Below are 13,859 nucleotides of genomic sequence, written 5' to 3' on the forward strand. Positions count from 1 at the left end.
AATTTATACCTTTTTCTACGTTCTAGAAAAGATAAAAACTTTTTTTATTACTATTATTTTTTATTTTTCCTTTTTCAATGTACGTAATGAATTGAAAGCAGGAGCCCAGCCAGACTGCTTTTGATTTGTTTCCATATTAATGTTTTATGTCTGAATATGTGCCTGGTCACTCAAATTAGTCAAACTTGCTACTGCAGCTGAGCCCAAAAAAATGGTCCTAATCAATGCAGGCTCATTGATAGGGCTGGAGCACCTCTCCTGTGCAGATAGTCTGGGAGAGCTGGAATTGTTCAGCCTGGAGAAGAGAAGGCTCTGGACAGACCTTACTGTGGCCTTTCAGTACTTAAAGGGGGCTTGCAAGAAAGAAAAAAAAAAAGATTTTTTAGAGCCTGTTGTGATAGAACAAAGGGTGATGGTTTTAAACTGAAGAAGGGGAGATTCAGAACAGATGTAAGGAAGAAATTTTTTTGCTGTGGGGATGGTGAGGCACTGGCACAGGTTGCCCAGAGGAGTGGTGGGTGCCCCATCCCTGTAAGTGTCTGAGATTAGGCTGGACAAGGCTTGGAGCAACCTGGGATGGTGGAAGATGTCTGGAATCCCTTCTCCCCAGACCTTTCCTTGCCTGCATGGGCAGGGTGGATGGCCTGATTTACAGGCAGTGCTGGCTGGAACTGGTGTGAGCTGTGACTGCAGATGGGCCCGTAGGCTCCAGCTTTGCATGATGCCTTCTGCAGATACCTGGCAGAGCACAAAGACCTTGTTAAGGCAGCCAGTTTGACTACAAGTGCACACCCCTTCCAGAGCACAATTGGCTAAGTGGTGCTCCAGGACCAGGCTATTGCACCCCCACGTTCCAGTTGATATTTAAAATAAGAGCATACATCTCTGGTATTGTTTCCATCCAGGGTTGCCTACAGCTCTTCAGGCAGGATCCCCACTTTCCTGCAGGGTTACACAAAGCCTCGACAGAGGCAAAACTTGCCCTGCAGTCTGAGACAAGGGGCAGCAGGCAGATTGTGGAATCACAGAATCCTTTGCAATGGAAAAGGCCTCTAAGATCATTGAGTCCAACCATTCCCCCAGCTCTGCCAAGGCCATCTCTGACCCATATCTTGAAACGGTTTTTTAAATCCCTCCAGGGATGGGGATTCCACCACTGCCATGAGCAGCCTGTGTCAGGGTTGGGAAACACTTTTCATTAAGAAATTTTCCCCCGTACCATTTAAACCCGCCCTAGTGCAATTTGAGGCCTTTCCCTCAGCCTGACCCTTGTTCTCTGGGAGCTGGGCCCAACCCTACCATGGCTGCACCCTCCTGTCAGGGAGTTGTGGGGAGAGAGAAGGTCTGTCTCCTCTCAGACATCTTTTCTCCAGGAGTAATTAGTTGGAGGAGAATGAAAAAATACACAAAGCAGCTTACAGTGTATGGAAATGTTGCATATACATGTGTGTGATTGCAGAAGATTCCCGTTGTACGGTTGTGTTACTGGGTCATTAGGAGTGAGCTGGAGTGGGAACACCTGGGGGGCCAGAGTTAAGGGTGATTATTCAGCCCAGCCCTGGCTTTTCTTCACTTTGGAGAGCTGCACAGCATAATTTCATTCTGGATTTATATACACCTAATTGGCATGTAGTTTGATATGCAAATAAAACCATATAAATATCAAGAGCAAGACTAAAAGCTGTGCTTTCCACTGTCATGCTACAATCCTTGCTTTTCTGGTCAGTCTAATCTACTCGATTGCTCCTTTCATCATCTTGTGTTTTGAAGGCATGATATCTCTTTCAAAGAACATCTGTCAGACGTATATTAATTAGTTAATTTTTCTGCATGGAATGTAAACACGAGGGTGGAGAACCCAAAGCCCTGAGGATCCAATGAGGTGTGTGGCCAAGTAATTATTTTGGGGTAATGCAGAGAATGTGGCCTGTGCTTAGTCTATAAAGGCAAGAAACAGGTTTCCTACCAGATATAGTCAGTTTATGCTAAAGACTGAAGTGAAGTTTTCTTGATGTGGGCACTAGAGCCTGTGTCATAGACACACCATAGAGTTGGCATTTCCAAACTGAGCTTTCTAAGCCAAAGATGCTGGCAGTGGTGCTGAAGTATGTTTAAATTCAGTTTTTAATTAAGAATATTAAGTTTAAGTAGTTCAAGAATGGAAGAAAGCATGGAGAGAGCAAATATTTTTATGTTGAAGGAATATTTAAGGTGTAAATTTGTTAGTTGGTAGCACCAAGTTTCACTCCTGACTTGGGGCTGCCTGGATGCTTCTCATGTGGCTCACACTGAGAGCCAGATTTATTGGGATTTTTGTGTTTTGATCTTGGTTGAATGTCTTTCGCTGTGAGTCATCAATCAGATGTATCTTGTGTGATAACAAGAAATAGGTTTTTGTGTGAGGGGACTGTGACGTGGTGTACATGCACAGCAGTTGGGCTGGGGAAGAGCTTGGTGTGTGCTTTTGGGACCAAATCCAGTGCTGGCAGTAGTACAGAGGGGTGAATTGAAGCAGGGCCATGCACCACAGGCAGGTGCAGTACAGGAATTCCCAGAGGGTTCCCCAATCCCAGCGCACATCACTGGCACTGCAGCATGTCTTGCCATTGGGGACATTCAGAAATCCTGCTAAGGCAGGGTCCTCTCTGTCAAATCCCTCCTTGGCCCCTCCGGCTCTCTGGGCTGAGGTGTCCCCAGGCTCACTGGTGGTCACTGAGCTGAGTTCCCATTTCTGACCTCATGTTGGACAGCTGCCCCTCTATTCTTGACAACAAGGCTCCTCCCTTTGGCAAGAAACAAAATGCAGTGTCCTTTCAGCAGAATGCATTTGGGATTTCTGCAGGTTCCACCAAAGCAGTGTTCAACTTCTACCATCTGTCTTTACCACTTCTGCCTTTTTTTTTTTTTTTATTCTTTTTTTTTTTTTTTTTTTTTTTTTTTTTTTTTTTTTTTATTTGCTTCCTGGCAACCCTACTTATGTTTTCCTTTTGGAGTAAGGGTTAGGGAATATCCCTTAGCCCTTCTTTTTGTTCATCCCACTTTTTTTTGGTTTTTTTTTTCTAGTTTCCATCCTTTTCCTTCAGAGCTGAACTCCACTGATTCATGAGTTTTTTGCAGGAGCAGAGAAGCCTGAAGGCTGCAACCGGGTCTGGTTTCTAGGTGCTGTGTTTTTTTCCCAGGTCCCTTGGGGTGGGAGGAGGCCTGGAAGTTGACTACTTTTTTGGTTTGGTTTGGTTTGGTTTGGTTTTTTTTTCTTTTTGTTTGTTTGTTTTTTGTTTTTTGGTTGGTGGATGTTTCATGGCCTGCATGCAACACTGGGGAGCTGCTGGAGCCAGCCCAGAGGAGGCCCCGGAGCTGCTGCCAGGGCTGGAGCCCCTCTGCTCTGGAGCCAGCCTGGCAGAGCTGGGGCTGTTCAGCTGCACAAGAGAAGGCTCCAGGGAGAGCTCAGAGCCCCTGCCAGGGCCTCAAGGGGCTCCAGGAGAGCTGCACAGGGACTGGGGACAAGGCATGCAGGGACAGCACACAGGCAATGGCTTCCACTGCCAGAGGGCAGGCACAGGTGGGAGATTGGGAACTGGGAATTGCTGGCTGGGAGGGTGGGCAGGCCCTGGCACAGGGTGCCCAGAGCAGCTGTGGCTGCCCCTGCATCCCTGTGAGTGTCCAAGGCCAGGCTGGACAGGGCTTGGAGCACCCTGGGATAGTGGAAGGTGTCTCTGCCTGTGGCCCTTCCAACCCACACCATTCTGTGATTCTGTGAGCTGTGTAATTATGCAGTAGAGTGCAGATCAGTACTGAGGGCTTTTTTTTTTTTTTTTTTTTAAAACAAGCATTGTTTTGCCATACCTGTCCAGCCAGATAATCACAAAAATGCCTCAAGGAGAAAGAGAGATGGCATTCACCATCAGCTGGGCATCTGTAAATTGCCATGTATCATGAGGTTGTTGGTGAAGCCACGACACTGGCAAGCTAGGCAGAGGATTTTTTGCTGGGGCTCGTGGTTTCCTTGCCTTGCTAGATAAAATAAAACCTGCCAAAGCAGCGGCAGTGAGCTCCCATCTATCTGTTCTCATACTCCCAGCCGCTTCTGCCTGAATTATTCATGCTCCGTAAGTGATCTGCAAACAGCTCCTGTGATCTCCCTGTGATCTGTGGGTATGCCAGACTCACCCCTGCTTAGGTCAGGGCATTTTCTTGTTTCCTTCCCCGCGGCAGAGAGTCTGTGGGAATCTCCAGATTCCTCACCGCCTCTTTCTGATTAACCCAGACGTGTATTTATTATTTACGTGGCAGGATTTGTTCAGCTGTCCCAGGCACACGGTATTATCAGTGGATAAGCAGGAAGACTCACTGCAAACATCTGTAGTTCTTGCTTGACAAATCCTGTTTGTATAAATAATATTAAGGAGCTGCAGAGGCTGTTGTAGAGTAAATACCCTCGTGACTGAAGGCAGCACTGCCAGCATTTCACCTGCATGTGCATCTCAATAGAGATTTACTGGGCTGTTTTACACACACACGTATATACATATAAAATACTTCAGTTTATTTTTTTTTAGTTTAAAGGTCCCTTCCAAACCAAATTATTCTGCGATTCCAATGTATATATGTTTTATGTATTTGCTTTTTTTCCACAAGCTCTTCCCCTGTATTTATTTCAGCTTTTAGTTTTTTTCCTACTGATTTGGACATGGAAATAGGTTGGCAAAACCAGTGAGAAGGGCAGTTTATGGGCAGGTTGTTGGCAGGTATTTTGCGTGCTCTGCTGTCCATATAATTTATGAAATGGGCTGTAGGCCACCACACCCACCCCAGATCCATCTTGGATCTGCGTCTCCTGTATCATCTACTTCAACCACTCTTTATTTTGGGATGAGGACCAGGATGCTTCTGGAAGCCACTGCCAGTGGAGCTGCAGTTAATGCTCTGAGCAAGGGACGTGGAACCCCCTGGTCCCCTTCTCCAGCTGAGGGAGTAATTTGGGATGAAAAGAGCTCCATTTAGGCTACCTCCTTTTTTTTGCTAACCCATAGGAGGACCTGTGCCTCGCTTAGGATATCCCTCACCTACGACATAACCGGGATACAGTGAGTTTGTTAAAATGTCCTGTCTCTCTGCATTCTGGAAAGAGGATTTTCTATTAAACCTTAGGGAAATTACTGGCCTTGTTAACTAGTGTGGAAGTAATGAACCACAGCAGGGTGACTCGGGAGATTTGGGCCCTCGCTTCGTAAGACTGCATTGTTTCTTCAAATGAGAGAAATAATTTAAGCAAACAAACGAACAAAGAATTTCTGGAAATTAAAGTACGGTACAAATGGGATGATTTGCTCACCCTCTGTTTAATAGGAGCAGAGCAGTGAACAATTGTGTGGTCGACCTCAGAAATCTATCCATGGTAACTAGTCACAGGAGAGAAAAATAGACAGCCTGCCACCAACTTGGTATTAAAGTTCTATTTTCCCTTTTTTCCACGGTTGCGGGCCAGTCAGGGACTTTCCATGAGCAATCAGCACAGCAGAAATCCCCTTCTGCTCCCTAGCAGCCATCCCTGCTCAACAATCAAAGGTGCTTTTTGTACTGGTTTTGGCTTAAGTGGGGTTTGGTCCCAGTTTTCAGTGGGATCAGGCTGGGGCAGACCCTTCCTGCCAAATGCATCCTGCTGAAACAGGGCTGTTATAGAATCACAGGATGGTTTGGACTGAAAGGCACCTCTCAACCATCCAATCCCACCTCCTGCCAACACCTTCCACCTGACTGGGTTGTTCCAACCTGGCCTTGCCCCTTCTACCCCATATCCGAGACATGTTCATCATGGGGTCTGGTGAAGGAGCCTTGCCTTTGGTTTTGTCACCTGTACCAGGTGCTGGGTGTTAAATTCCTGCTGGGGTTTGAGGTGTGTGCAAGCCCTGCACGACCCCAGTGGCTTTGGGCAGGTCCTGCAAGAGCCCAGAGGAAGGACAGAAAGATGCTGCCAGGCTGGAGTTCAAAAATAAATACAGCAGAAATACTGGGCCTTCAGGCTCGATGGTCTGTTCCTCAAAAGACAATTTTGGAAGGGATCGCTGAGCTTTTGTTCTTCCATTAGGCAGCTGAGGAGAGAGCATTGTTTTCCTCCCCTCATCCGTTCCCCTTGTAGGGGAAGAAGGAGGACTTGGCCACCCTGAGCCGAGCATCCCAGGGGACCTCCCAAAACAAAGGGCTGCGTGGAGGAGGATTCCGTCATCCTGTCCCCGTCATCCCCTTCCCTCCCTTCACCCTGCCCTTGGCACGGCCGTACCCGCCCGCGGCTGGGGAGCACGGGGAGGGGAATGTTCCTCGTCTTCTTCCCTGGAAACACAGCTAACTTCTCTTACCTCCAGGTTTACTGCTGCCTGTAGCCTTGGTGAGGCAACCCCAAGGGGTTGTCCTCTACCAGGAAGGTGTGTGAGCCCTGGGATGGTGTGGCAGTGTGGCATATCCAGGTGCGGTGGCTTGGGTAACACATTGCTGAGGAATGTCGTGTGGGTGTTCCTGGATGTGGATTGAAGCTCTGTGGACACGTCCCAGTGTAATTTCTCTCCTGTGTGCTGCAGGCATCCATCCTGATCTGCAGAGAAGGCCTGTGGGTTGGAGAGCATCTCCTCAGCCATGCTCTGCATGACCCTTGAGTTAATTCCCCACACAGGAGAATGTGGCTGGCCTGGTTTTGGGTTTATTTTTTTTTAATTATAGGTTGTGTAGGTTTATTTACAAATAACTGGACTAACACCAACCTATCTTGTTTTGCCCAGGCTCCAAGACTGACCTTGCTGAGAGCCCCTGAGATACTGAACTCTATGAGCGGAGACCACTTGACTGCACTCAACACCTTTCAGGATCAGGCTCTAGGTAATTATTCTAATTCTTTGCCTGGATGATGGGGGAAAATTGCTGTTCTGGGCTATACAGACCATCTGAAATGACCTTTCTAGTTGTTCGTCCTATGAACCTTTGGATTTTTTTTTTTTTCCTGCTGAAGTTTGTCACTCTAGATCAATGGCTGGGCACTACAATAAAACGACTGATCCCTCAAACATAAAGCAAAATAACAGCCTTGCTTCCAGAGGGTGAATCATAGAATGGTTTGTGTTGAAGGAACCCTAAAGACCATCTAATCCAAGCCCCTTGTAATGGGACATATTCAACTAGACCAGGTTCCTCACAGTCCCATGCCAACTTAACTTGAATATTTCCAGGGCTGAGGCATCCTGGAATTGCTGGATCACCACTCTGGTAATGGTCACCAGCTCTTATGCTTGGGAAGTTCTCCTGAAGTTAACTTGCAGAGAGCTGTAAAAACAAGCAGTCAATATCAAAAAAAGATATTCACTACCATCAAAAGCAGTCGAAGGCTTAAAATATGAATATTTGTTGGCAAGGATTCTTGTTCAGATCAGGCTTTTAAGAATTGCTCAAAACCTACAGCTGCAGGAGCCTTCTTTTTAGAATAAACTCAGCATCTTATTTGTCTGGGTTTACAGTAGCTTCATTCTCTCCTCCAGACCTGACCTCACTATTGTGCCTTTGAGGAACTTTAAATCCTTGCTCCAAGGTGGATAGATGGAAATCAAAGAGCCTGGGGCCTGGCATTGTCCTGCTCTGCATCTTCATGGAGATGAATATGGTAGTTTGCCTGGGGAGCGTGGGCAGGATTAGACCCAAGATTTGTGCTTTTATCCCAGCAAGGCCAGCTCAAACACAGAGCACGAGCTGGAGGGGTGAGGATCTCAGAGTTGGGTTTTAAGGGGAGGAAAGAAGGAAGCAGGATGCTGTGGATATTACTCTGAAGCACTAAAGATGAAGGATTTCCTGTAGGATTGACTTCCTCAGTGAGATGACATTGCATACAAAATTCTCCACGCTGATAGAAGTATCAGTCAATAGAGGGTTATAATTTTTAACCTGATTTGCTGAGTTTTTCCCCAAGTCAATAAAAACCAGCTCCACACTGATTTCAGCAGAGGCTAAAGCCCAGCTCTCAGATCAGAGTGGCATGAGGGCAGAGGGTCTTGCTGCCCACTCTCCATGCAGGAACAGAGGGCTCTTTTTCATCCCTTGCAGCTCTGTGTGGTGACATTTTGAGGACTCAGGCAGGAGGACGTTGACTGGGTTGTTTCCTGTTTTGACAATCTCCATTTCAAACCCTCTGTAACGCAGCCTTGTGCAGGGAATTTAAACACCACATCCCATGTCCTCCTCTCTTTAATATTGCATTGGAGAGCTAAGCTCATGTTTCCAGTGGGGAGGGAGAATGCACAGGTCATGAAACAGGCTCAGAAAGTGAAAGAGAGGAAAATGAAGAAAGAAGGAAGAAGAAGGAAGGAATACATTCACCATCAGGGCTGCAGTGGGATGTTTTTCTGTGTTCACGCAGAATTTGTGGGAACGGGGTGCTACCTCAGTGCCAAAAGTCTTGTGCTTTGTGTTTCAGCTGCTGCTGTCAAAGCTTGGAGAATAACTAAAACAGAAAGGTCACAGGTCAAGTGGATGTTTTCCAATTGACAGGACCTCGGTATAAATCCTGGGGAAGGAAATAACCCAACAAACATCCACCAGCCCTGTGTCTCTGTCCCCTGCTCAGGTGCTGGCTGCTGGTGGCAGGTCCTACTGGGACATGCCACAGGCAGGCAGCTGCTGCCTCAGCATCCTGAAACGGTCCTCAGGCAGCATCCCCTCCCCAGTAAATTTTTGTGCAAGAGTTGGTTTCAGATTTGATCTAGGTCAGCAATTAGGAGGGTCAAGAGGTTGCTTCAGGTGAGCATGGAAGGTGAGAAAACACCAGCCTGTGGGCTGGAGGCTCGTCCTAAGACCCTGCAACACATCTTCAGCTGAGGACTGGTGTTTGCTGCTTTAAATTCAGCAGTTTTGGGTAGGCAAGGCTTCGGGGAAGAATCAAGGCAAATGTGTCTCTGCCATCACTGCACATTGCCCCTTGCAAAGTTCCCCCCTGAGGTTTTGGTGTGGCCAATTGCTCTTCCCTGAGTTGTAGCTTGAAAATAGGGACAGATAAAGGCAAAGTGTTCTGGGAGCCATGCCAAGCCACGGCACCGAGTTGTTAAGAGATCTATATCTCAATAACAGATTTTTTTTGGTCTTTATCAGCTTTTAAGAGAAAATACGGTGTTTGCAAGAGCAGATTGGGATCATCCTAAGGAATGGAGCTCTCCTTTTAAAATTGTATTGCTTTTATTACTATTATTTTAATAATAATAATAATAATAATAATAATAATAATAATAATAATAATAACAATAGTAGTATTTCTGCAGTGAAGCCATATATGAGAATGTTATTTGTGTAGGAACTGGAAATGAACCTGAAATGATCAGCGTATTTTTTAAAGGCACTTTACAAGTCATTTGGCATTGGAAAAGGTGCAACTATCCATCAAAGCAGGGCTTGGGGATAAAATAATTAGAAATCACACAACCATAGCAAAGGAAGATTAGTGCTAAAATTAGAAGCCATAAAGTTGTTTTTAGATTAGGCTGGAATCTGGGCAGGCTGCTTTATTGTAGCCTGTTACTTTAAAAAATGTAAGGTGAGAGGTGTGAATTGTCTGCATTTGGCCGTGTCCCAGTGGAAATGCTGTTGTAAATGTTAGGTGGGGTGATCTGTGAGGTGAATTTCAGGGAAATCCTTAGGGGATGGAAGCACAGTCCCATGTGAAAGGTGACCCAGCTGCTAAAGGAGCTGGGTTCAGTGTTGAGCTCTTCTCCACAAGGGTTTACCCAGAAGTTTGGTTTGCTCCTAGTTTTGTTTCTGGGTTGTAGTGGCCAAATACCCACATTGCATCCAGAAAAGGTGGTGGGATGGCTGGAATTGGGAATTTAGATTGGAATCTCCACCCACAGGTGGGGTGGGCATGAGTTGGAGCTGCTGTGGTCCCCAGACCTTGAGCTGTGCCCTTGGGTCCAGACAATGACATCAGGTGGGCACAGCTCATGGAGCTTCATCACTTTGTTTTTCTCCCCAGGCATGAATAGGAACGAATTACCTATCAGAGACAAACAGAAAATTGGTCAGAGGACAGACCAGGAGAGCTTGGGGTACTCATTCTGCACAAGAGAAGGCTCCAGGGAAGGCTCAGAGCCCCTGCCAGGGCCTCAAGGGGCTCCAGGAGAGCTGCACAGGGACTGGGGACAAGGCATGCAGGGACAGGACAAAAGGGAATAGTTTTACAGCAGAAGGAGAGATCCAGACTAGATAGAAGGAAGAAATTTTTTGTGAAAAAAAGGGTGAGGCCCTGGTACAGGCTGCCCAGAGAAGTGGATGCTCCATATATAAATCCCTTCAGGAAAAAGGGTCTTGGTACTAAAGCCCCTCTGGTATAGCTGGAAAGGTGTAACATGAGCAAGAGGTTGGAGGACAAGGTCAGGCACATCCAGGTGTTTTCACTGAGGAAGATGTCCAGTAGAGATCCCTTCACCCAGAGAAAGGAGACTTCTTCAGGGCTGATGCCTTTAGATTTGGAGTGGAGGATTTTTGGAATGGAAACCCGAACTTTATGGGATGTGCTGCCTAAATATGGACACAATTAGGTGTGCCTCTTCCCCTGGTCCCAGCAGAGGTACCAAATGAAAGGGTCTCAGGTTCCCTGCTGGCTGGGAAGCACCAGCCCTGTTGTGACCACCCACAGCATCTTTCCTGCATGTGCATTTCCCAGTGCCTGCAGGGGAAAAGTGGAGTTGAGCAGACTGCCTGCTCCCCCCAGCACGCTCCCTGCTGTGCCTCCAGCTCAGTGAAAGCAGGACAACTCCTCATCCACTCTTTGTAGCCCAAGAACAGAGCCTTGGAAAAGTCCAGCAGCGGGAACTTTACTAATTCCAACTAATGACTCCGAAATACTGACTGAGGGGAACAATTGCACATCATCAAAAGTCGCAGACAAAAGAAATGCACTGCATTGTAATAGCAAACGAAGCTGAATCTGATCTGATGGAGCACCTTTCATATTCCAAGCGTTTCAAAGCCCTTGGCAGAGTAATGAGCTGCATGCTGACAGCAGGGCCACTGGACTGGGCTTTATGTGACCAACAATAGCCAGCACAGTTGTTGGCAGAGGACTGCTCGTGGTGGGAGAGGGGATAGATGGTGGCTGGCATGTTGGGGCTGTCCTGTGCTTTCCTGGGTTTTTTAGTGCTGTTGGATCTCTGGCTAGCGTTTGGATGGGCGCTGGAGGTGACGAGGCAAGATATGTTGGTCTTTCTTAAAGGGGGCTTAGAAGAAAGATGTAGACAGAGTTTTTAGTAGGGCCTACAGCGAGAGGACAGGGGTTGATGGTTTTAAATTAAAAGCAGAGAGATTCAGACTTGATATGATGAAGAAAGTCATTACGATGAGGGTGGTGACGCCCTGGCACAGGGTGCCCAGAGCAGCTGTGGCTGCCCCTGGATCCCTGGAAGTGTCCAAGGCCAGGCTGGATGGGGCTTGGAGCAACCTGGGATAGTGGAAGGCGTCCCTGGCCCTGGCAAGGGGTTGGAACTGAGTGTTAAGGTCCCCTCAATCCAAACCATTTCAGGATTCTTATTTAAGAGGGGTGGAGAAACACGTTCTGACACACATGAGGATCCCTTGGCGCAGCTGAGAATAGACCTCGGCCTCCCAGGTCAGCATCCGGCCCTCTAATCTTGCGGTCCCCATGACAGTTTCATGAAGGCCCACGTACAACTTCAGGTCTTTAATTTTAGCCAAGCCAGAATAGCATTGGTGCAGATGTGGGAACAGATATCCTAGTCCTCAAACTATTTCTGTGGCAGGGTAGTTTCTTGCCAGTTGTGAGGAGAGGAAAAGGTTAATTGCATATTTTTTTCCTTTTTTCTTTCCTTTTTTTTTTTTTTTTTTTTTTTTTTTCCAAAAAGGAAATAAATGTACCTACCCCACCCTAAGGGGACAGCACAAATCTGTCAGCCCTTGTTGGGTGGGGGCAGGCAGCTGGGATGTGTTAAGGAAGTCACCCTGGGGAGGGAGAGGGTTTGTGGCATGGGTGGGGGGCCTTGGCTGCCTGCCCTGAGCTGCAGGCAGAGAGGGGGCTATGGTCCTGAGCTGCATTAGACGAGGCTCTAATGCTGTCTGCAGAGCCCTAGAATCACATAATTCTTTGTGTTGAAGGGCCCTTAAGGCCCATCCAGTCCCACCCCCTGCCATGGGCAAGGACACCTTCCACTGTCCCAGGCTGCTCCAAGCCCCATACAACCTGGCCTTGGACAATTCCAGGGATCCAGGGACAGCCACAGCTGCTCTGGGCACCCTGTGCCAGGGCCTGCCCACCCTCCCAGCCAGCAATTCCCAGTTCCCAATCTCCCACCTGTGCCTGCCCTCTGGCAGTGGAAGCCATTGCCTGTGTGCTGTCCCTGCAGGCCTTGTCCCCAGTCCCTGTGCAGCTCTCCTGGAGCCCCTTGAGGCCCTGGCAGGGGCTCTGAGCTCTCCCTGGAGCCATGGGACTTCTAAGGAGTTAATCTCACCCAGGGTTGCAATAGAAGATCTGTGCCTAAGCTTGGTTTGGAGTTAGAAAATATGCTGAGGGGTGAAGGAGATCTCAGACCTTGTCCTGTGTGACCCAGGTCCTTCACTAACTCCTTCCTTCAGCTCCCTGCTAGACAAGACAACCAGATTCCAGCAGCTTCACAGCTTTCCTGGAGGAGCATGTGGGTTGGTACTGGGTTTGCTGCATCACCCCCATCCCAGCAGACAAGGGAGGGTGGGAAGCTAAGCTGCTTTGGAAGCCTGGATCCTCCTCACTCCATCTGTGTTTCTGTGCACTCCAACTGGGTCGGGCTGATGCCATGGGCAAGACTTCCTCTTGCAGACAGCAGTCTTGCATGCTGTCATCCTGCAGCAGGGGCTTGATGGTGTGCAGATGGATTTGCTTTCCTGTTTCCCTTCCTGTCAGCCTCGTGCTGAGCCTGGCCAGCCCTGCTTCCCAAGCAGGAATATCTCAAGAGGCCGGCTCACCATCTCCATCATGACCCAACCTCGTGTAGGTGTTCTGTTTCCACTTCTGAGTCAATGCCCAAAGGAATATATAAAGAACCAACATTTTAAGTTTCTCAGGGAGCTGATTGCAATAAAAAAATACACAGAGCCTATCCAAACCTTTCTTTTTGTGGTTTTATACAGGCAGGGCTGTGGTGAGCAACCTGTGCTCATCGTCTTCTGAGCAAAGTAGGAGGAAAATCAGCTCTGGGGGCTCAGAGGAGACTGTGCTCAGAGGAGGAGCAAGGGGAGGTGGAGTTGATGTTGATCCTGGTGGCGTGTTTGAGGTGGATCCTTCCATTTCTCCAGAGGGATGCTTTGCCCATGGTTCTCACTTCAGCTGAATGTTGTGGTAGGGACAGGAGGGAGGAGGTTGGGAAGGGAAATGTTGAATTTATAATTCCGAGCCGGCACTGTTTGATCCAGGAGAGCATCAATGGAGCCTGGGTGCTGCTTCCCAGAGGATGGTTGGATCTGCTGAGGCTGTGCATCCCCCGTGGGGCTGTGGGGCAATGCTGTGCCCAAAGGTGAGCCACAGCCCTGGGGCAGAGGGGACTCTCACTGCCCTCTTTGGCACAGCTCCAGGGCAAGGGGCTCATCTGGATTCTGCCAAATAGGTTTTCCTTGCCTCCTGTCTGGGAGTCACCATGTGTCTGAGCTTTTAATATCACTTCACTCTCCCTCCCTACATCCCATGCCCCTGTCCCAGATGTATTTGTTTAAGTGGCTTTAATTAACTTACATTTTCCTGTGCGTGACAGCTCCTTGAGGCTTTGGTAGCTGTTTTCTGTCCTTCCACAGTTGTCACTGACATGTAGCACTTTCCCTGCAGACCAGCTTTCAAGCCTACTGTGTTTTTCCCTTTC

The 13,859-nt window shown here is 48.0% G+C and overlaps 1 protein-coding gene across 4 annotated transcripts in view; it reads left to right on the top strand.

Moving 5' to 3' along the window:
* The window catches only part of ZBTB7C (zinc finger and BTB domain containing 7C), a 149,109-nt gene that overhangs the window by 52,749 nt on the left and 82,501 nt on the right, over window positions 1-13,859 (top strand). For 3 of the 4 annotated variants that reach the window (XM_053931647.1, XM_053931649.1, XM_053931650.1), the window contains exon 3: window positions 6,771-6,867. In XM_053931647.1, coding sequence (XP_053787622.1) covers window positions 6,816-6,867 — 52 coding nt within the window. In that variant the 5' untranslated portion in view covers window positions 6,771-6,815. Of the gene's footprint in view, window positions 1-6,770; window positions 6,868-13,859 lie in introns of those variants that run through there. The other variant, XM_053931648.1, reaches the window with a different exon arrangement.

The sequence above is a fragment of the Vidua chalybeata genome, chromosome Z (genome assembly GCF_026979565.1).
Source record: "Vidua chalybeata isolate OUT-0048 chromosome Z, bVidCha1 merged haplotype, whole genome shotgun sequence".
NCBI lineage: Eukaryota > Metazoa > Chordata > Aves > Passeriformes > Viduidae > Vidua > Vidua chalybeata.